The sequence below is a fragment of the Semicossyphus pulcher genome, unplaced genomic scaffold, assembly GCF_022749685.1.
Source record: "Semicossyphus pulcher isolate SPU_LCO1_2020_fin unplaced genomic scaffold, fSemPul1.0.p SCAF_17, whole genome shotgun sequence".
NCBI lineage: Eukaryota > Metazoa > Chordata > Actinopteri > Labriformes > Labridae > Semicossyphus > Semicossyphus pulcher.
Window position 1 is genome coordinate 26671087 of NW_027211681.1, and position 22297 is coordinate 26693383.

Consider the following 22297-nt stretch of genomic DNA (forward strand, 5'->3'; position numbering starts at 1 on the left):
CAGCGCACACCCACCTGCGACCTGACAGCGCAGGTACAAACTGGTGGTGGATGAGCCCTGACTGCTGCTGGGCGGAGCTTCGGAGCTGTTGCTGCAGATAGCTAACTTTACTAATGTCGCGTGGCTGTTAGTAAAATGTAGACTTTCTAGCTAGCTGACAGTCCATGCTAGCAAGTGTCAGTTGAATGGCAGTTTTTGCTTTGCACTTTAAAGAGGAAATCGTGTGAAATAAACCCGCTTTAAAGCGTGTTGTAACAGCTCGCGCGGAGCTAAACGCTGCAGATTAAAACCTTCTGAGTGACTCAAGTACAAAGTTTGGGACAGATTCAAAGTTGCTCAAAAATCCCAAATTCTGGTGAATATTTACAGAAGCAGGTTAGTGATTAACTGCTGCAGCAGCTGCACAGAGTCCCAGCACACAGGCAGCGAGCAGCTCGGTCGCTCTGTCCGCTCCACAATGCACTGCGTCCGGGCATGGAGAGCTGTGAGTCCCCTGTGCAGAGGAGCTCACCTGTCAGCGTGGAAACAAACCCGGAGCTACTCCTCAGCTGCCAGGCTGGACCTCAGCGGGATTTATCCGCCCATTGGCACTCCGTTTACCGCCAAGGAGGACGTGGACTACCAGAAACTGGAGGAAAACCTGCAGAAATATGCAAAGATACCGTTCAAAGGTCTGAGGCTCACAATACAATTAAGCTCTGAGTTATTGCATGATAATGGAGTCTAGTAAAGTTCCCAGAGTACAGACTGAGGTGCACGGATCATTTTGAGGAGTCAAGACGGTCCACAGTAAGAAAGCTGGAGTTTAATTTTACTCATATGTTACAGTAGCGATGGAAGCAGTGTGTGTGACTCTAAAATATCGAAGTATATGAAGTTGCGTGTGTCTTTGGTTCAGTTTTAAAATAAGTGGGTCAGCGGGAAACTCTTCCAACTCTTGCTAAACCTTCTGGGGGGTCCTCTGGTTCAGTCAACGATCAGTCTTCAGTATTTGCTCGGTTAGGGACCTGACGGAGAGGACAAAGTTCAGCACGGAGGAAAAACGCAAAATCACCAGGCGGCCTGCAGGTGTTTGTCGCCCTCTAGTGGTTTCACACCAGTACTACAGCTGTAGTGCTCACATCAACGCTTAAGCTGCTGCTATAGGCATCAGAGTAATTTACATTTATTAATACACTGAAAAAAAGGTTAACATTATAAAACATGCAAAACATATACAAAAATACAATGTGTTAGTCACAAAAACATGAGAGCTTAACTGTGCAGATACAGGAGAAAGATAATGGAAGGACGATAATGTGTTTTGTGCTGCAGGTCTGGTGGTTCAGGGCTCAAACGGTGAGTACCCGTACCTGACGGAGGAGGAGCGGGTGGAGGTGGTGAGGACGGTCAGAAGATCTCTGCCAGCGGGGAAACTGCTGATGGCCGGATCCGGATGTGAATGTAGGTTTCCAGTGTGCAGCATTAACTACTACAACCTGTGGATGTTGGAGTTGATGTCAGAACGATCTCTGACACGGAAAATAAGTCATATTGGAAAAAAATATTTACATACCTTCTAACTTGTTGCTCGTTATTTCAGTAAGTTTTATTTCGTCGTATTATTTAATCATTTAGTCACATTTTTAAAACAAATTGAGGTGAGTGTTTTTATGAGTAGAGCACAGGCCTATCTTGAATCAAGGTGCAGATGTTACAGATGTTATTTAATCTTTCTGTATTTCAGAGACTGTGAAACATGTAGATTAGAAAAAGACACAAACTTTTATTAATTTTGGACGAATTGTTTAGAGAAGAACAAATAAAAGTTGGCAACGGCAACAACCTGCTGACACTTTACCCCCACCAAATGCAAACAAATATTTCTCCCGTGAGGAGTTTTTATCAAGTTATGAAACAGACAAACATTAATTCTTAATACTTTATACAACCTACAAAAGCAAAGTGGGGGGGTAGTTTGTCAGACGAAGCGATTAACTGCACGCTGCCTTTGTTTACATCTCCGAGGTCAAACATAAAGTGAGTGATGCATGTGACTGTTAAAGAAAGCAGGATGAGATTTTAGTTAAAAACCACCACGTCAGCACGCACAGGACAAAATCAGCAAAGAGATAAGAGGTGCGGCTCTGTCCACAGGGGGCGCCAAAAGCAACTCAGACCTCACTGCAGCTTTAAGACAAAAACCCAGACAGATAAAAACAGTAGATTAGACATAGAAAGTAAATTATTATATATAAATATATATTATTTCTTCTCGTTTGCCTCTGAGGGCCTCAATACCATCGCAGATTATTTTGAAAAATGTGCTAAACTGTTTTTGCAGCGATGTGTATCAAGTTATTCACAGAAAACCTCTGAGGGCAGTTTGTCTTTCCGATCTTTGAGACGGCTTTAGCTGAATTTCAGTCAGAAATGTTTATCGCAGCAGCAGAACACGGCTTGTGTTTGGCGTCTCGGCTCCGACCTCATCACTGCTCGCAGAGTTATTTTACACGCAGACACTTGAGGAGTGATGAGATAATATCTTAAACCCCCCCCCAGCCGGAGCCTGCAGGTGGATGCCGGGTGGAGGTGGGGCTGAAAGTATGAGCGCAGCACTGGTGCAGGGCAGCGGTGGCAGTGACAGAGCAGAGGGAGAGAGAGGAATACTTGCAGCTTAATAGACGCCACATTGGGAGGGAGTGTTGTCAGGTGACTGACTTTAATCATATTTCCATATCTCATAAGGACTTATTAATTATAGATTTAGATTCCTGTGCTCAGAGTTTAAATTGACTCTATATGAATTTCCAGTCTAGACTTTAGTGACCTCGATCTGAAGCTCCTCACGTTGAGCCGGTGCTGTCATTAGTTTTTATGGTCTAATAATTGAAGTCAAATGGAGTCTGTAACAGCTGCAGCGGCTGTTAGGACATAATGAACTCCGAGAGAGGAGAGAGATGTGCATTAACTCGCTCTGCAGCTTCCTCCTCCCCGGCTCTTATCATCAATAATTACACAGATATTTATTCACTAAATATTGAAAGGGACATGAGCATATATTTGTTACATAAATAACCTGGACCCCACCTGGCTGTACTTCCTGAGATGCTTCTGGCGGAGGAGCTGAATCCAAGGTCCGTCTTCAGCCTGATATTCAGCCTCTCCATCTTCCCCTCCTCTTCACTGTGGGTTCACCGTGTTTTCACCGTGTATAATGGGGACCAAGGTTGTTGTATTTAGCTTCTAGAGTCTAAGGAAAGGAGACGTATATGCAGTCCATGGAGTATAAATGGAGGCCTTGGACGCATTATGTGTATGTACAGAAGCTATAGTATACTATAGAAACACATTGAAGTGAGAGAACAGACAGGAACAGCTAGTGCAAAATGACAAGCATGAATCCTCCTGCAGCCCTGAGCTCCTCTGTGATTTCTTCCTCCAGACTCCTGAGGTATTTTTCAGACGTATTGTGCAGTAAGAAAAGGTGCGCGTGTGTTTGTTAGTGAAGCTTTTCCCCTTCTTTCAGCCACCAGAGCCACAGTCCAGCTGACGGAGAAGATGGCGGCAGCCGGAGCCGACGCCGTCCTCGTGGTGACACCCTGCTTCTACAAGGGCAAGATGGACAGCCGCGCTCTGATCCAGCACTTCACTAAGGTCAGCAGACGGTCAAACACACACAGTGGTGCTTAAATACTTCCTTAAACTGAGCAGCAGCTACGAGACAATCTGTTTTGGCTGCACCGTAAAAAGCCGCCAAAGTGTACTCTGACTCCACCGGTCAGTTTGTGTTGTTGTGTCGTTGATGGATCCAAGCTAACTTTTTTCAACATCAAAGTCAAACATAAATCTAAACAAAAGAACCAATCGCAGCAGCCGTAGACACTCCTGTGTTCTGTGGGATAAAATGACTGTTTTGTCAATGGAGTCTGGTGGCTTTGGAGAGAGCGATTCCTGGTTATACAAAGGATCTTACCTTTACAAAAATGCCTATTTCTGTAGCCCCAAAGGATTATGTTGCAGAAGTTTTTGTACCCGTTAGTTCTTAAAAGAATCTGTAAAAATGGGAACCAGGTTACAAAATACAAGAGTCTCCCTCTCTCCTCGAACCTGTGTTAACCCCCAAACAGCTGTTTAAAGAAATGGAGACTTCCCACAACGTTCTCACAGTTGTAGCAAATGTTAAACTCTCTTCTAATCCACTGAAGGTTTTTAAATGTGCCAAACTCGTATGAAAGGATGCACAATAATGGAGAGCAGAGGTTCCCGAAGTGGACGTGTGGAGGATGTGTCGAGTTGTTAAATTGATGATAAATGAGGGGGAGCTTAAAGAAGAAGGGGCAGACATGGAGCTGTCACTGGAGTTGTATTTAAGGTTTTATTCCTGCTGCAGGTGGCGGACTGCAGCCCGGTGCCGGTGGTTCTGTACAGCGTGCCGGCTAACACGGGCCTGGAGCTGCCGCTGGACGCTGTGGTGCAGCTCTCTCAGCATCCGAACATCCTGGGCCTCAAAGACAGCGGAGGAGACGTAAGGAACACTTTGACAACATCTTTTTGTTTTTAAACACAGCCATGAAGAAGTCCTGAACAGCAGTCGCAGTTTGGTCATGTTCAGGCAGCAAACTACTTTCTTCTGATGTGGGTGTCATCTTCGTTTTAAAAGATATAAATGTGAAGTTTGGTTTCCCAAGGGACTCTTGTCGCCTTGTGTTTGTTTGACCCTTCCTTTACTCGTCCTAACACACACTGAATCTCCTCTAATGCTCTTTATACAACATCTCCTGTCTTCTGCTTTTTCATCTGCAATAACTGTTATGGCCACTAGAGGTCACCACCGAACTATAAAAGTAAACGTAGGATATTTCAAAACATCTTTTGGAGGAAATTTGGTGCCTAATTTCTTGGTTCCTACTTTAACTATAATCATTTGTATGCCAACTAATTTTTATACCTTGTTCCGTCATTCACACGTATCCAATTCTCTGATTTATGACCCAAATACAATCAAAAGTCTGTCTTGACTCCTGGGTGAAAGTCCCTGAGGTAAAAATGAGTTGTTTAAAGTCGGCATTTCTGTCAGGATGTTGCATGACGATGTGTGTTTTTAGTGTCTTGTTTAGGGAAAAGCTAATGTTTCCAGGAGGGAAATCTGAAGTCTTGTGACACTATGACAGGTGTTCCCTTCATCCAGTGAGGTGTAGAAGGTTTATCTCGTGTCTAAGTCCTCTGTACAGTCTTCTTACTAGCGTGTGCTTCATGCAGGACTCTGAGGGAGGGAAGTGGACGCTGTGAACATGCTGCATGCTCATTTTGCACGGCTGAAAATCAAAGTGTTCCGCTCAAATATTCTTAAAGAAAAGAGACGATGTTAACTTTGATACTGCACAAAGCTGTTCTAATCCTGCAGCAGTAAAACAGCAGTGTCCGTGCATTATACTGCTGCACATTCAGCAGTCACAGCTCTGTATTGGTGCATTTATTTGTGCTGATTTTCTGTAAGCTAGCTGCTGTAGCGAGGAGAGTGAAGAGCCGAAAACTTCAGCATGTGTAGTTTCCTCCTGCAGGGTTGAAGACGGGGTGAAAAACACTGAACATTTTGCTCTCGTCGCGCTCTTAAAACCTTCTCGTCTGTGTGGGAAGTGTTTGCAAGAAGTTGCAAATGGATTTCTGATTTGGGAAATAACATGTTTGTCCACTCGCTGGGAGACAGGAGCGTGGGAGGAGTTCAAGCACAGAGCGGCCCGGCTCAATTGTAGGCGTGAAGAGGCCAAACACAGAAAACAAAGGGTGAAGGGTCAATTTGAGGAAGGCAGACAAGTTGCAGGAAGATTATTCAGAACATGAGTGGATAACACGTCAGCCAGAGCCTGCTGGTTTGCAAATATCTCACATGCTCAGCCTGATGGTCTTAGATTGAACTGAATCTCATTTCATTTAGAAAGTGGATTTGAAATGTGTTTGCAGGAACTCACGGACGTAAGGCTGGAAAATAAATGGGCTGTTTCATCTGCAGCCTGGTGTGAAAAGGCTGGTAGGCCAACTTGAATCATCTAACAGTCTCTGTCTGCAAGAACGTCTCTGATTGATCTGAACTAGCGTGTGATTGGTTGTGCTGCCTTGTTGTGAAGCTTCTTTATTATTTTTTCTCCTTCTCGCTGCTTGTTTTTCTGCGTAAATAAAAAGCAGGAAACCGTTTATTCCACGACAGTGTGAAGTTTATCAGAGCTTATCGTGTAATCTGTTTGAGGTCAAATACGGCTGAGACATCTGTCCCCCGACGATCTTTCCTTGTTGTCTCTAATCTGATCGCTCTAAACCACAGACTGTATGAAAAGATGGCCGACATGACAGCTCCCTGAAAGTGAAGCCAAACCCTCTCTATCGCCCCCTGCTGCCTGGCTGCAGTATAGCTCATAAAGCCCGCCTCCTCCATGTTAACAGATGGGACATGAGTCAAACTATAAAATCAAAATACACGTCAAATAAATAAATCCAAGTGCTCTGACAAGTTTACTTTTAATAAAGGGGGTGTGGCCTCATGATTGACAGCTCTGTGACAAATGGGGCTCCTGCAGCGTTCTGTTCCCGAGTAGCAGAGTAGAGGAGGAACGGTGAGAGGAGACGTAACTAACACTAACACTACAGTCATTGAACTTTCCATCAGCGTGAATATCTGCTTCAGACCGACACAAGAAGCTGTACTGCTGCAGACTGAGCCCACCTGAGGGCTCCAACACGCCAAGGACACAAGGTACAGGTGTGTGTCGGGTAGAGGAAGGGGCGGGGCGTCAGTACTGCAGTTCCACAAGAAAAACACATTTTGTATTTTCTGTCATGGCAAAAAAAGTATATAAAAGATGATGATTAATCCATTAATTGATTGTTAATGTTATCGAGTTAGGGAATTTCTTCAAACGCACACCCCTAATACAAAAAAAAAAGAACCAGTCAGGACAGCGGAAACTCGTCTGCAGGGTAAAACGTTTGTCTGGTGGCTTTGAAGAGGATTTCTGCTTTAAAAAGGATCACCTGAACAAAAAGGACTCCATTAGAAGATCTGAGCCAAAGGATTATGCTGCAGACATTCCTGCTGGCCATTGCAGTCTACTGGATCAGCTTCAAAACTTTTGGCAGGTAAACTGACAATCTCAAAGATTTCAGTTTCGTTCTCTTGGGCGCCACCTAATGGCGATAAACGGTAATTGCGGGAGCCCACTTCCCAGATATCCAGACAGTGCTGCATGTGTGACGTCCACGGTCGGCTCCGGTTGTAACTCTTGATTTTCCTGGCTGACGGTCGCTTTCCTTTTCAGACTGTTTGCTTCATCTGAGCGTCGAGTTTGTTTCTTCTTCTTTGGATTTTCACTTCTTGTTGAAGTTGTATCTGTAGTCATCCATCTTTTCTTTGTTTGTTCAGCCATAGTAGATTACTGTTTACTCGCAACACTTGCAGAGAGCGGAAAAGCAGCCTTAGCTCCGCCTACCCTCTCTGGCAGACCAACCACTGCTGGCTGATGGAAAACGCGTCACTAACTGGGCGCCGCTTGTGATTTCTTCCACAAAAGTCGCTACAGACACCCAGTCTGTAATATAACCATATACTGCAAATGCAGGGGAGACGCGTCGTCCATCTTTTTATACAGTCAATGCTCTTAACCATGAAACACAAAGAAAAAGTAGTTCCGATAGTTTGACTCCAGTCAACTGTCGAACTTTTAAAGGTCTCGTCTTGTAGTGAAGATATTTGCTGCTTTCTCTCCTCAGGGATCGTTAACGTTTCATTTCACCTAATGTCCTCTAACGAGATCCTCCCGCCCACGCTGCCTCACACACACACATCAGCTGTTTTTACTTTTTTTACTTTGCACCTCCGAGGTGTCTCTGCCTCCTGTAGCACGGCGACTAAATTCAAACTGTCTGTTCAGTCCAAACAATTAACGTCTGTTAAGTGAAATAATGAATACGCCTACTATCAGGAGAGCGGGGAATATTTATAGGAGCGTCTCAGCAGCCAACACTTAATCACGCCGTGACAAGACTCAAAGTAACACTGCTGTTTTTTTTCCTCCTGAACTTTCACAAAAACTTAGCGGTAATTAACGTGACAAGCTTAATGAATTTAAGTCTCCACATTCACAGTGTGCTCTGTCAGGCTAATTACAAGTATTTCAACATTTCAAATAACAAGTGACAGTTTTAAATTACGTTTCTATCATGCTCGACACCGTTTAAAATAAAAAATCCTTTATCGTATGGGTGGGAACACACTTACATGTACATTAACCCCTAAAGAAGAGTGTTTCATTAAAGGATATATTTAATTGTGTCTATAGACCCCGAGCAGTGATTTTCCATTACACTCACATCAGGCTGCATGTAATGGAGAACCTGAATCAGTGACCTTGGTCCATGTTTCTGCTCACACTCCCAGGTGATAATGGACACAGGTACATGTTCACGTTATGGTCTGAATGTGCGATCGAGTGCGTCGGCTCCTTTCACTGCGACACGGCGACATTGAGGCATAATGGATGCTACAATCAGGCTGAAGAGGCCTTTATGTAAGTGTCATCAGTGAACAGAATCGCTCGTTCTTGGACCTGTCGCTTTACTTAAACAAGAACGAGCCGCGTTTAACGTTAATTACAGGGAGAGCATTTGGAAAAGGTGACAGTGAAAGTGAGGAATGACAGGTAACAGTAACAGGTAGCATCAATGATGGGTTTATTTCCTCTGCAGAGCGAACCCACAGAACATGTGACGTGAACATGTTTCAGTGCGAGGAGTAACTGTGAGGTTCTTTATAGAAGTTCATTAAATCCTCTGATGCTGTGTTCAGACCAAAAGCGTTACAGTTACAGAGTCATGTCAAGCAGGGTAACGCAAACAATGCAATCAGGTGAATTCCTGTCACTCGACGACGGCGTCTTAGGGCCGTTGTAAAAACAAGACAAGGTCAAAACCGCATCAGGTCAGTGTGCGCTTTTGTGGGCAATGTGTAACAAGCAATGACTGTATATATAGCTGGACGACGCGTCTCCATCTGCTCCCATTGTACGAAATTGATGCCAAAGTAGCCCCTGTGATAGGCGCCGCCATCTTGCGATGGTGACGTCATTTGGAGCCAGAGACTGCGCAGTAGAGACCAGCGGGTGGAGCGGCTGTAGCCACTTCCGCTAACCCAAACACACACTTAACTTACCGAAAAAACAGCAAGGATCCCACACACCGGCGTGTTTAACAGCAGAACAGCTTCTCTGTGTTGGTCTGAGGTTAACGTCCACAGGTACGGAAACTTCACTGACTGTAGTGATTGTTTTAGTCACGTTTCCACTCGCGGATCGTCCTCCGCTCTGCTCACCTGGAACTGATCGGCTGCAGGAGCCGTATTGGTCAACAGAGCTGTCAATCATCATTTTGATTAACTTTAATGACTGTATAACTATATTATAACTATGATGACAGAAACCATGTTTGAGAAACATTTATTGGGCGTGTATTTTGATTTTATAGTTTGACTCATGTCCCATCTGTTAACATGGAGTAGATGTAGCAACACTGGCAAGACCGCGAGGAGAGAGAGCTTCTTCTGGTCTAAGGGGAAGTTTGTTGTTCGACTCTGTTTCCGGCGCGTTTGTGGCGTCGGGCGCTGACGCAGCAGAAAAGAGACTGAAAGGAGGATACTTCACTGGCAATGGGAAAAGAGACAATCGGCATTGGCTCTGCTGCTCACACAGGCGTGCATGACGGCTGCTAAAAGTAAACTAACCTGCATTTACAGAGAAAAAATACACAAAACTACTTTAAATCAGTTTGGCTTTAATTACAGTTCTAAACTTAAATCAAGATCCGACCGCACAGCTCCTTCTGCAGTCTTATGACTTTGTATTCTCATAAATTTGCTGTATTATATGATTCATCTTCTGATGGGTGTTCCGATGCTCCCAAATCCCACATTTTATATGCACCATGTCCGTCACGTAATCCATGGGAAGTCATGTGATCCATGAGAAGTCATGTGATCCATTTAGATAATTTAACAAACCTAGATAGTGCACTTCTTTTAACCAAGTAATCTTGGTGTCTGTCCTCACCAGTCTGTGCTGATTTACACCGTTTACCTCGTCCTCCAGTGGGGACACTTCCTCAGGACGCGCTCCTTTGAGTCGTATTGGACTGGAGGACTTGATGCCAGAGTGGGTACATCATCTGAGAACCATGAATGTCAATCTAATACCTTTAGATATTTCATGGTTTCTGCAAACCGTGAGGTAAGATCAGTAAGATTCATCCTCCGAGGGCCGTGATGTCTGCACCGAATTCAAGACCGATGTTTTCAGTAGTTGTTGAGACATTCCAGTGAGATCAAAAGTGTCGGATGGACGAAAAACAGACCAATATCCATAAAGCCATGCAAGTGATGGTGCATGTATTGAATTTGTAGCGATCTCACACCACTGCTACACCTCACACACGTCACGACACACCTCCAAACATGTCGCTCACTCCAAGTCAGAGGTGCGTCGTCTCACCAGAGCCGTGTGGCGTTTGTCTGCAGTCCGTGTGTGATCTGTTGTACCTGCTCCTCCGGATCCTCCTGATTTATTATTCTGTGGTGTTGATCCTGGATCGTGCAGCAGCTGCTATGAAAGAGACCGGCAGATGAGTGGGGAAAAAACGAATGCCACACAGCTCTGGTGAGACAGCGTACCTCTGACGGGAAGTGAGCCGCCATCTTTGCTCTCGGCGTCTCCCATTTAAGGACCGTTGAATGAACGAATGCCGTTTAAAGTTGCGTCGTGACGTGTACAGGTGTGTGACGTGCGAGCCAATAGTGTTCATCTATTGCAGCAGGGATGCAGTGGTGATGTGTGACCGCTATAAGATCGGTATAAATGATATACAGTATGTTCTAGCACAACCAAAGCACACATGCTGAAGCTAATGTTGCTTTTTGCTACCTAATAATTGATCCTGATCTTCTCCGTGTTTCTCTCGCTAGGCCTGAGGCAACAAACAGATATCCGGGCAGAGGTGATTAAGACCTGTATCTTCAGCAGAAGGTCAGGCTCTCCTGCGCTCTCCAGCCGCACACTGCAGGCTGACGACAATAATGAGACTTAAAAAATAAAAGCTAATGAGTGTTTTTCTGTCGCCGGGGCAGACACTTCTCTCGCTGCGATGTTATTTTCCCACTGGGGAGTTCGTATCAAAATAGCCGGAGCGCTGGAGCTTTCAGGAGAGCAGCAGGAGCTCCTATAACCTGATTGAGTGACTGATCAATTACAGTCCTGCGTGTTTGAAATGACTGATATGGGAGACTGATTGACACTCGGCGGTTAAAAATAGAGCCTCCCTGGTAACGGCGATGGAGACAGAAACCGGAGGCTGCAGGTTTTTCTCCCTGTGGAGTTTTCAGCTTCATGTCGTCTCTCGCTGCCTTTGAACGTTTCAGGTTTATTTGGATTCGTCGCTTCATATCCGGATCGACAAAAGAGAATTAAAAGAGGCAAAACAAAATAGGGAGCTTATCAATTATTCATGAGCCTTCCCCTCCTCCTCCTCCTCCTCCTCCTCCTCCTCCTCCTCCTCTTTTGAAGCTGATCCCTTTTTTCCTCACATGGGACTCTGGCTCTTTTTTCTCTCTCTCTCTTCTTCTTCTTCTGTTTGGGATCTTGAACGTCCCAGCCCCCCCCCACCCTCTCCCAAAAACCATGTGAAGAGTCGCTGCTCGTCTCAATTTGAGCGATTTGTTTACCTTGAGATCTGTTGGCTTTGTCGTCTTGTTTCTCTTGTGACAGCCTCTCCTGGGACTAAAACAAGACGACACCAGTTATTCGCCCTGACAGCAGAGAGGAGTGACGACAATGAAACAATCCTTCTTCTCTCTCTCTCTCTCTCTCTCTCTCTCTGTTCCTCAGATCACACGGATCGGCCTGATTGTTCACAAAACCGAAACGCAGGATTTCCAGGTGTTGGCGGGCTCAGCAGGGTTTCTCATGGCCGCCTATTGTGTTGGTAAGAAGCCTTAAAACAGGACGAACAGCTGCCTTTACAACCTGCAGGCTGACATCTGTCCTCGATCCTTTTTTATCTCTAACCACGTTGTTGTTTTTTTGTATTTCTTTCATTTTTCAACAGCATGAAACTGCTGGCTATCAGATGTCAACATCCCTTTCTTTCTACCCAGAAACCCTTGCATTCTAGGGTCACTTCCTGTAGTTCAGATTTCACTCACACTACATTAACAAAGCAGCTCCCTGAAAGGATTGTGTGTCACCATCTACTGTGCAAAATGTCAGGGGCATCCTTTAGATCCGTTTCCGTCCTCCAAAGCAGCTGCTATGGTTCCAGTTCATTTCATTTTAAAAACCAATTAGCAAAAGATTTGAGATAAGTAATCCATCACAAAGTATAGCATGTTATCTTATTGCATTTGCAGTCGGAGTCGGAGCTGTATAAAGAAACTCTCCTGAAGTTTTCTGGTTAGACGTAAAAGGGAACAGAATTCGTCCTGCTTGAAAAGAAAGCACCGGAGAGGCTGCACGGTGCCGTCCCAGAGTCCCCGTTTGGACGCGTTGGGCCTTTGGAGCTAACATGTTCGTCCCGTGCATGTGTGGGTTCCTTCCAGGTACTCCGGCTTCCTCGCACAGTCCAAACACATGCTCGTAAAACATGTTATCTCGAAGATTTCAGTTTCGTTCTCGTTGGCGCCTCTAATGGCGATAAACGGTAATTGCAGGAGTACTCACCAATTTAACCAGGCGTCCACAGTATTTCTGAAGTTGTATCTGTAGTCATCCATCTTTTCTTTGTTTGTTCAGCCATAGTAGATTACTGTTTACTCGCAACACTTGCAGAGAGCGGAGAAGCAGCCGCTTAGCTCCGCCTACCCTCTCTGGCAGACCAACCACTGCTGGCTGATGGAAAACGCGTCACTAACTGGGATTTTTTTCTGCGAATGTCGCCACAGACACCCAGTCTGTAAGCGGGTCATCGGCTCAGTCGCCATTGTGTTACCTCATTCGCAGATAGATAGAGACTTAACAGACATTTATTTAAATGAAAATCTTCGAGGTTATCACTTAAAGCCTTGCTCACACTAAAAGATTTTTCAAATCTAAACAGATGTGAGAGATTCCACACATGACGACATATAATCATAGATTGAACAGTTTTGTTCCTGTAGTGTGGAGGGCAACGATATGACCCAAACAGCACACCACACACTAACAGATTCATCCACCAACAACCAGAGCCCGACTCTCACAGCTGGAATTCTCACTAAATTTCTCGCGGTCGAACGAGACTTCAGAGTAAACAAACATGGCCGACGACGGGCAGGAAGAATTTGCGATGATAAAAAGAACAAACTGTGGATGAAGCGGTGGAGACGGCGTGAACACGGGCTGTACGTGTTACTTTACGCTTCACGTTTGCTTTTGTCGCCATGGCTGCAGTTGTCGTGCCTCCTTCTTCGGTCAGCTTGCTTCCTGATTGGCTATCGTTTGGTTCAACGTGACGATCCACAGAGAGCGTGCTCGGCTGTCCTCGGGGTTCCCCCCACACAACAGGATATCAGATCGTTAATATTGCACATGTTTAATATTTGAAATCGGTGCGGCCATGACGTCATTCCGAGCAGATCGAGGGAAGTAAAATCAGTCTGAACGTCCCTCACAGCACAGGAACATCTGGAGAGATCATCTTTAGAACCAACAATCAGGACTTTGTAACTTTTGTCTGAAGGAGGGAATCGCACACACAGTGTCTACAATCCTAACTTTTCAGGAGCTGAGAACACCTTCCCTGTTTTCATCTGGACTGTCGTGTATTTTCATCAGACAAAGTTCATTAGACGTTTCTTCATCCTGCAGGGAGGCATGTGATCTTTCATCTGAAGCTGCAGTAAATCATAAAACCTCAGCAACCTTTCACAGCAGCCTGATGAAGCCATGTCTTCTTGTTATGTCGGCCACGTTCAGTGAACCGGATTAGATAACACGTTCAGGGATCAGCATCAACATGATGCTGAGGAACCTAATGAGTCATGTTCTCCCACTGCTGCACACGCACACACGCACACACACACACACAACTCTCTGATCTTTGCTCCCTGACATGTTCTTCATAACTGGAATATGGGATTAATTGGCCGTGTGTGTGTGTGCGCGTGTGTGTGTGTGTGTGTGTGTGTGTGCGTGACAGACACAGCTAACACAGAGAAACCTGAGTGATTGATATGATAATGTGTCCACGCTGTGACTGCATGTTCAAGTTTGATGTCCAAATTCATGTTCCCAACATCCCACCCTGTTGATGCTGAAAGGGGCGGGATGTCTACCTGTCAGTCAAAATGTTGCAGAGCTGCAGGAGAGGGAGCTTTGATTAGACGTTTAACTCTGTGCACTCACATTTATTTTAGTTCTCAGTGAAGTTTCTGTATGAAGAAGCGGCATTGCGCTTTATTTTAGGGTTGCGCACTTTTTGCAGAAGCATGTTGTAGGAAAAAGGTGATTTCACCAACTTTAATCATAGTGTGACAGTAGGTGTACTGCTCGTATGAATTCAGTTCAGGAGAGTAGAACTCGAAAGTTAATCTTTGTTTTGTTCCAAAAATAAGAAAACTTAAATAAGAGAAGCAAAAATAAGAAATCAGCTGGTTCTTAAATAAAAATAAACATCATGGTAAAAATGATGTAAAAATAACATCATCAGAGCTTTTTATTTAATTCATTACAATTAATTTATTGTCTTTTAACTCTTTTTAAAATAACAGAGAGAATAAAAGTTTTTAAACATTAAAAAAAATACAGAAACTTAATATCAGAAAAATATCGTCTACAGATCAGTCTTCTGAAAGGGGCCCAGGATGGAGCCTTGTGGGACTCCACGGGATAAAGAAAGTTCTGTTGGGCGCCGGTTCAGTGGTTCAGCGCTTAAATCGGCAACCATATACAGAGGCTATCGCCACTATCCACTGTCCTCTCTCTAAAATAAAGGCGTAAAAAGACAAAAAAATAATCTAGGATCTAATCTAAGAAAAAAAGAAAGAGACAAACCAACTTTGGGTCAGTCTATTGGGACTTGGCTTAGAAACTGGAGGGTGGCTGGTTCAAGTCCCGACACGGACCAAGTATGGAATTGGGGCTGGTAGCTGGAGAGGTGCCAGATCCTTTCCTTAGAGGTGTCTTTGTGCAAGGCACCAAATCCCCCAAGTGCTGTGGGCGCATGTCCATGTGCAGCCCCCTCACTGTGCATAGGGTCCTGTTTGTGCATGTGTGTATTTCGGACCTATGTGTGTGTAGTAACCAAGGGCAGAACAACAAACACCAACACCACCTTAATAACTTCATCGTGGACTTTAAGTAATGCTGATATATTTACCAAGATCGGCCCTGAAGCCTGACTAACATTTAACCAGGATGTTTTTTTAGGTGACGTTAAGGCGACAGTTTGCACAAAGTATCCTTTCCAGTAGGAGAGGAAGGGTCGTTTTAAAAGGGTCTGTAGTTGGAAGGTGTTACAGGGTCCAATCAAGTCAAAGGCCTCCTTTTGGAGACGAATGGGGAGTATGTGAAGGGGGCGGTGACAGAACGGTCTCAGGTGGAGGCGAAAATGTTTTCTCTGATGCATTCAGATTCTGTTTGGCTAAGGACGCTGGGACTGGGATGGATGGAGGATGACTTTATAGCACCAAAGAGGACTTGTAGGATTACTGAAGACAAGATCCGTAAAAGTTTTCATCTCGCTGATTTAATCAATCTTCCACTTGTGCTCAACTTTGCTACACAGACACTCGAAAGCCCTGAAGTGTTAAATGCATAAAGAAATATAATATAGATCTACTGATCACTGACTGCCTTCAATAGGCGCTTTCCTTATGGGAGGTTTGTGTTGATGCCTGCTGGAAAGTTTAAAGGATATAATGTAGCAATTATAAATGTGACATATTTCCCTTCATGTAGGTAGGTATGTTAAAGGGTTAATTAATTATGTCAGTTATTAAGTTAGTGTGAGTGTCTGTATTTTGATGTGTTGCTAGATTTCAGTTTCACTTAGTTATACACGTGAATCGAATCCTCCCCTCGATTTTCTCCCACATTCCTGGACAATTACTTGGTCTCTCTGTTCACGAGCTGTCACTCGCAGTGCGCCGAGGGGGCGGGGCTTCTCTCGCCTGTCAGTCAACAGCGTTAGGTAAGCCGCTGTCAGCTGTGTGATGTGAGCGACGGCGGCCACAGAAGCATAAATCAGACAGAAAAAAAAAATGCTCCTATCAGCCGCCGCCGCCGGCTCGTCTATCCACAACAACAACAACTCCAAGGCCACGGACGGAGGCTGCTGCTCTGCCTCTCTCCTCCACCAGACACAGACAGCGAGGTGTCACACTGAAAGGCCATCATATCTTGTTGCCTGGGAAAATGTGTGTGTTTCCAGCTCTGTAAATAAAGAAGAAGCAGACATCATAAGAGGCGCCGCTGCCTGCTGATCTGTCAGGAGAGGAAAAAGAGCAAGATGGAAGGCTGGACTGAAACCGATGACAGCTTATCATTTATGTCTGCCTCTTGACAAGTGAAATGTAAAGCAGAGCCGTGATGGATGGATTCATTTAAGAGGAATATATGTTCAGCTAACAATCAGGCAGAAAATGTGCATCATTCTTTCTGCTGAACACTGAATTCAGTCTTTGTGCAAACTGAAGCATCACACGGTGCTCTGCCGGTCTGTGGTACCTTGAGTGCTTCTTGTTCTCGGCTGTGCTGCATGCTAATGCTTTAGCGCACGGTGCATGATTGGTAATAATATTCTAAACACACTGAGTGCCGAGTTGAGTGATTGCACACAGTGAACTGCTTAAATGTGACTCTGCAGGACACTTCCTTCAACTTAACACGGATGTGAATAAATGAGCAGACTGGACCACGAGCTGCACGGTAATCTTTAGCTAATTGTTGAGCTCAATGTGATACTTTAAAGGAAACCAAAGGAACAAGAGAGATCACATGCAGAGTCTTTATGACAAACAAGGTGTTGCGGTGACATTTCCAGGAAGTGATTGGTCCAGTAGAGAGCGTGTGTGGACGCTGTTTTCTCCGGTCTCTGAGTGTTTTTATGACTTAACAAACAAAGAACAGATCGATGACGTCAGCTGTGACTTCAAAACAATTCAAATGCAATAAAAAACATTTACTGTTAAAGCTCCGGTGAAAGTTCAAAGTTTATGAAACAGACTTAAATGAATACTGATGCCTCTACATGAGCTACAGAAGCAAACGAGATGAACCAGCCTTCGTTTACATTTTCTACATCAAAGATTCACAGTGAGTTTGGCTGTTAAAATAAAGCAGGAGATTTTTTTGTTACAAACTGTTGCTTAAGCAGGATCAGAAAAGAGATGAGACTTGTGTCCACAGATCGACACAAACCAAAATACTTCGCAGGAGCTTTAAAGTCGAGCTGAAACGCCATTTTGAGAGTATCTAGCTTCCGCATCGTGACGTATCTCCGAGTGAAACAGGACGTGCAGGCGGGACATATCATTAGAGGGATTTGATTTGATCGTTGAGAAGTGGGCGTAGACAGACGTTCTCCACAGCGCAGTAGCTAGCTAACTGACCGAGCGTTCTTGGCGCTCTGCGGCTAAATGTTGCAGACTGATTGGTTGAAATTGTTTGGTGCTAACTTACGTAAGCACGCGTGAAATTTAGTTTTACGGGAAGAAAAAATGATCTGATTTTGATATAAGAATATGAAGAAATTGATTTTCTGTATTTTTTTTGGCCTATATTGTCAAACAGATGCACAATATTACCGGGGATGTGATCTAAAAGGATTAAAATGACATTTTCATTTCACCTCGACTTTAAGAAGAAGACAAATATATCCTCGTTCCCACCAAAATTTGCGCATTTACGCAGGTTTTTCAGACCCAAACGCGCCGGAGACAGGGTTAGTAACCAGTGAAGATGTTATGGTGGTTAGGTCTGTATTGTATCTATTACTCATTCAGTCTGTTTATCAAACTCGGCGGCGACAAATTTTGAACAAAGTTCGAGCGCTGCTCGGACGGAGACGGGCGGTGTTTGTAGCTGAGATGACGAGGAGCAGAAGTTACAGACGGAGCATAGCATCACGCCGGAGAGGGGGCGGAGATTAGCGTGTCGACACGGGTTTGTGTTCTCATCAATGCCGATCGGAGGCGAGGCGATGATTACCCGGGTCTGAATGCCGATAGTAACCTTTCCCACTAAGCAAGAAAGCCGGGTGTTAGCAGGTTTTTTGACCAGTGGGAAAAGGGCATTGATTAAGACATCAGTGAGAACACGTCTGTATCACCGTGAGGTCCTAAAAATACACCTGTAATTACCACTTATGACCAGAGGTGCCGCCAGAGAGTTCAACTTTAACTTTGTTCAAAACTTTAGTTGATCTAGTAAATGGAGAATAAATCTAATTTATTGCAGAATAAATGTGCCCGTCGACTTCAACTGCGCTTGTTTAGGGCTGCTAATTAAACAGATGCTCCAAACAGACCAAAAGTGTAGTTAAAAGCAAGCACATCTCCGGCTTAAGCAGAGCCTCACAGAGCTGCTCGTGTTACTGCAGAGTCTCGTTTTGCTCTTTTCCTTTGTTGTTATGAAGACAGATGATATTACAAAGAAAGGATTCTGGGGTTTTCAAAGGTTAATAACGTCTCATTGTGTATCAGAATCTCAGTGTATAAAAGAAAGGACAGAAAACTTGTTTTGATCCGTTAACTCTTCCTGTGATCCGTGTTTCAGGTGCGGTTGGCGGAGTGTGTGCGCTGGCTAACGTGCTCGGCCGGGAGCTGTGTGAGTTGGAGCGTCTGTGCGTGTCCGGTCGCTGGGAGGAAGCCAGAGTCCTGCAGCAGCGACTCATCGAGCCCAACGCCGCCGTGAGTACCATCTGCTGCACGGTGGACGCTTTTATCCACCGCAGAACTAAAACTCCTCAGAGACCAACGCCCAGAAATAGAGCCAGGATGGAGGTTTAGTCACTTTGTAGGAGAGGTAGATCTGGAGCCTGAAATATTCTTCTTCACCTCGGAGGGGGAGAAACACCACGACTGACTGACATCAAGATTAGTTTTCTTAAAGATGTTGGGTCATTAGCTGCACATGAGGACGTTTAACACAACACTCATAATATCAGCCTATGAAAACAACGTTATTGAGTCCAGTCTTTCCAGAAAAAAGGCAACTTTTCTCCAGCATGCTTAAACCATCCGGCACTGACACTGTGCTCTGTAAGTAGTTACCTAGAACAGCTAAATAAAAGTACAAATAAAAACTGATTAAGTATTTATTCAAGTTCTGCTGAAGTCAGAACAAACTAAGCAACAAAATAAAGCGGGCTACCTTTGGGACAAAAGAATAAGCCAGCGCAGGAGTTACAAAAACTGCAGTTCATCGAGTGGCCACTAGAGGCTGGCTCCAAAAGCGAGTCCACCCCCGAAGAGCTCCATGTTAAAATGTCCAACGTTACAACAGGAATAAACACGTCTACACGGACATGTGTAGCCTCACGGCTAGTCTTGGAGCAATGGGCCACAACGCCTTACGCCTTACCACCACGTATTTTCTAGCTAACAGATGCTAACAGAGAAAATTGTACCGTGGGCTTCAAAGCGATTGCTTAGAGGCTGACAGGAGAGTGTGTGAGTGTGTTACTGACAAACAGAACGAAGGTCTGCCCGTTACCTGAGCTGTCATCCAGCTGTTTCAGGACAGATGCTCTTCACTTCAATGTTTTGACATTTTAAAAGGCAATTCATTTAATTTGATTGATAATTTAATCTAGAAGAAAATGTGATTTTATTTAAAAGGTACAATTAAAGATTTGCTGTTCAAAAAGTATTTTCCAGTACGGTAAATTAACAGTTTTTTAATAATTACAGACATGTCCGCTTTGAGTGACGGCTAGGTGCTGCTAGCTGTCTGCTAGCTAATTCAGCTACTGAACTAGTTTGTGTCTTTGATGCAAATGTCTTACAAATAATCTGGCTCAATATGCAGTTTATTGCACAAACTGTCCAAGAAATCTGTTGAAGGTTCTTCAGTGAGTGATACTCATTATCTGCAAGCAACTAATAATCAGTGCTTGAACTCACCATACCTCGCTTTGTAGCTTAGCTTGTTAATTATCTATATAGTCTGTTAATGAAGTAGCTAACGCCTGGCTCCTGTCCAGCTCCACCGTCTGGTCCAAGTATGATCACTTCTGATGACAAAACACTTAGAGAGCAACGCTAACAATGCCAAAGTCCTGGGCGCCTCCCTGTCGACCAGGCACGTCCAACTGGGAGGAGACCCGGGGCAGACCCAGAGCCCGCTGGAGGGATTATATATCCCACCTGGCCTGGGATGGGAATGCCTCGGGATCCCCCAGGAGGAGCTGGAAAACGTTGCTATGGAGAGGGACGCCTGGGCTGCTTAGCCTGCTGCCACCGCGACCCGACCCTGGAGACGTGGAGGAAAATGGATGGATGAATTCTTTTGCAGATAAATGTTAGAGGCAGAGCAGGTAAAAACGTGTGTGTTTCTGGTGTTCAGACTTTATTCCTACTGTTTTTCAAACTGATACCAAATGAGCCGAGCGCCGGCACGTTACAACAAAGCGAAGTGAAATGTCAGAGTTGTGTGCTGCATCTTCTCAGAGCCGCTCGGAGCCTCAGCGAGACGGCGCAGAATAATTAGCTTCAGGCTACGAATGTGTCTGTTAAGGTGTGTTAAATGTCACTGCCCTGATGTATCAGCCGACCACGCACACACCTCCACGTGCTGCAACATGCAAATACAACTTCGCTCTAATAATGATGCCATGTTTCCACAGCTTAATATCCATCAGGAACAGTGAACATGTTGTTGTTAGCTGACTGGAGGTCTGTGTTCGTAGGTGACCAGGAAGTTGGGAGTCCCCGCCCTCAAGCAGGCGATGGAGTGGTTTGGTTTCCACGGCGGCGCCTGTCGGTCACCTCTTCAGCCGCTCACAGAGGCCGAGACTCAGCAGCTGAGGCGGGACTTCTCCTCCAACGGCTGGCTGTGAGTGTGTGTGTGTGCGTGGGGGTGTGTGTCCCTTTTACCTTTGACCTCTGTCAGTGTGACACATCACAGCCTCACAGCGCTCCATAGTAAACCCAATCAACTTATGAAACTCGGCTCATTTGTATTAACATTAATTCAGCTCAGTAAAGGTCGAGGATGCAGATCAAAGTTATACAAACTACTTTAAGTAATAAAAACATCAGAATCACAAGTTTTTTTTCATGATTATAATTTCGATCCTGAAAAGGGTCAAATGTTTTGCAGACTGGATGATTAATCATCTGACTTTTGAAACCATAGACTGTATAAAAAGATGGACTGTGTGTCTCCACCACCTCTCTTTGTACCTTTTTGAAGCCACAACATCCCCGAGGCGGCGCTGCCATCTTGGCTGGTGACTGAGATCGGCAGGCGGAGCAGCAGTTTCGATGTCTCACACACATTTAACTTACCAATAAAACCGTCAGAGTTCCCACACTTCAGCGTGTTTAACAGCAGAACAGCTTCTTGTGTCGGTCTGAAGCAGATATTCACGCTCATGGAAAGTTCAATGACTGTAGTGTTAGTGTTAGTTACGTCTCCTCTCGCCGTTCCTCCTCTACTCTGCTACTCGGGGACAGAACGCTGCAGGAGCCCCATTTGTCAACAGAGCTGTCAATCATGAGGCCACACCCCCTTTTTATAGCATCAAATAACTAATTAAAAGTGTGAGAAAAATGAACACTTGGACATAAATCATCATGATAAGAACTAACTATAATGACAGAAACCATGTTTGACATGTATTTAGATTTTATAGTTTGACCCATGTCCCATCTGTTAACATGGAGGAGGCGGGGCTTATGAGCTATACTGCAGCCAGTCAGCAGGGGGCAATAGAGAGGGTTTGGCTTCACTTTTAGGGAGCTGTCATGTCGGCCATCTTTTCATACAGTCTGTGGTTGAAAGTCACAGTGATTCTAAAGGTAACTGAACAGCGTAGAACAAACACAGAATGAGAAATGGTTGTTGTGTGAGTGTGCCAACGATCGACCTCAGAAATACAATGATAAGTTCACAGAGTTAGAAACTGTTATCAAGAAAATGTTGTTCATGCACTTGTTTCAACAATAAAATATTTTACTCAACTTAAATGTGATTTCTATTTATTTTAACTTTACAGGATAAAAGCGTTGCTTCTGATGCCGATGCTTTTGAGTCGACATGTTCACAGAGGCATGAGGACATGTCTGAACAGGTCCACCTCTATG

The 22297-nt window shown here is 44.7% G+C and overlaps 1 protein-coding gene across 1 annotated transcript; it reads left to right on the forward strand.

Moving 5' to 3' along the window:
• Positions 1-457: 457 nt before the first annotated feature.
• hoga1 (4-hydroxy-2-oxoglutarate aldolase 1) lies at positions 458-22097 on the forward strand. Its single transcript, XM_069666466.1, has 7 exons — positions 458-671; positions 1315-1443; positions 3509-3636; positions 4373-4507; positions 11901-11997; positions 18765-18898; positions 20899-22097. Exons 1-7 carry the CDS (start codon positions 458-460, stop codon positions 21046-21048), a joined length of 987 nt encoding a protein of 328 aa, XP_069522567.1. The 3' UTR covers positions 21049-22097.
• The last annotated feature ends 200 nt before the right edge of the window (positions 22098-22297 follow it).

Coding starts and splice junctions, on each gene's coding strand:
- hoga1 (XM_069666466.1), top strand. CDS start 458: ATGCACTGCGTCCGGGCATGGAGAGCTGTGAGTCCCCTGTGCAGAGGA. Junction 3,637..4,372: donor TGATCCAGCACTTCACTAAG/GTCAGCAGACGG, acceptor TTCCTGCTGCAG/GTGGCGGACTGCAGCCCGGT. Junction 18,899..20,898: donor TCATCGAGCCCAACGCCGCC/GTGAGTACCATC, acceptor CTGTGTTCGTAG/GTGACCAGGAAGTTGGGAGT.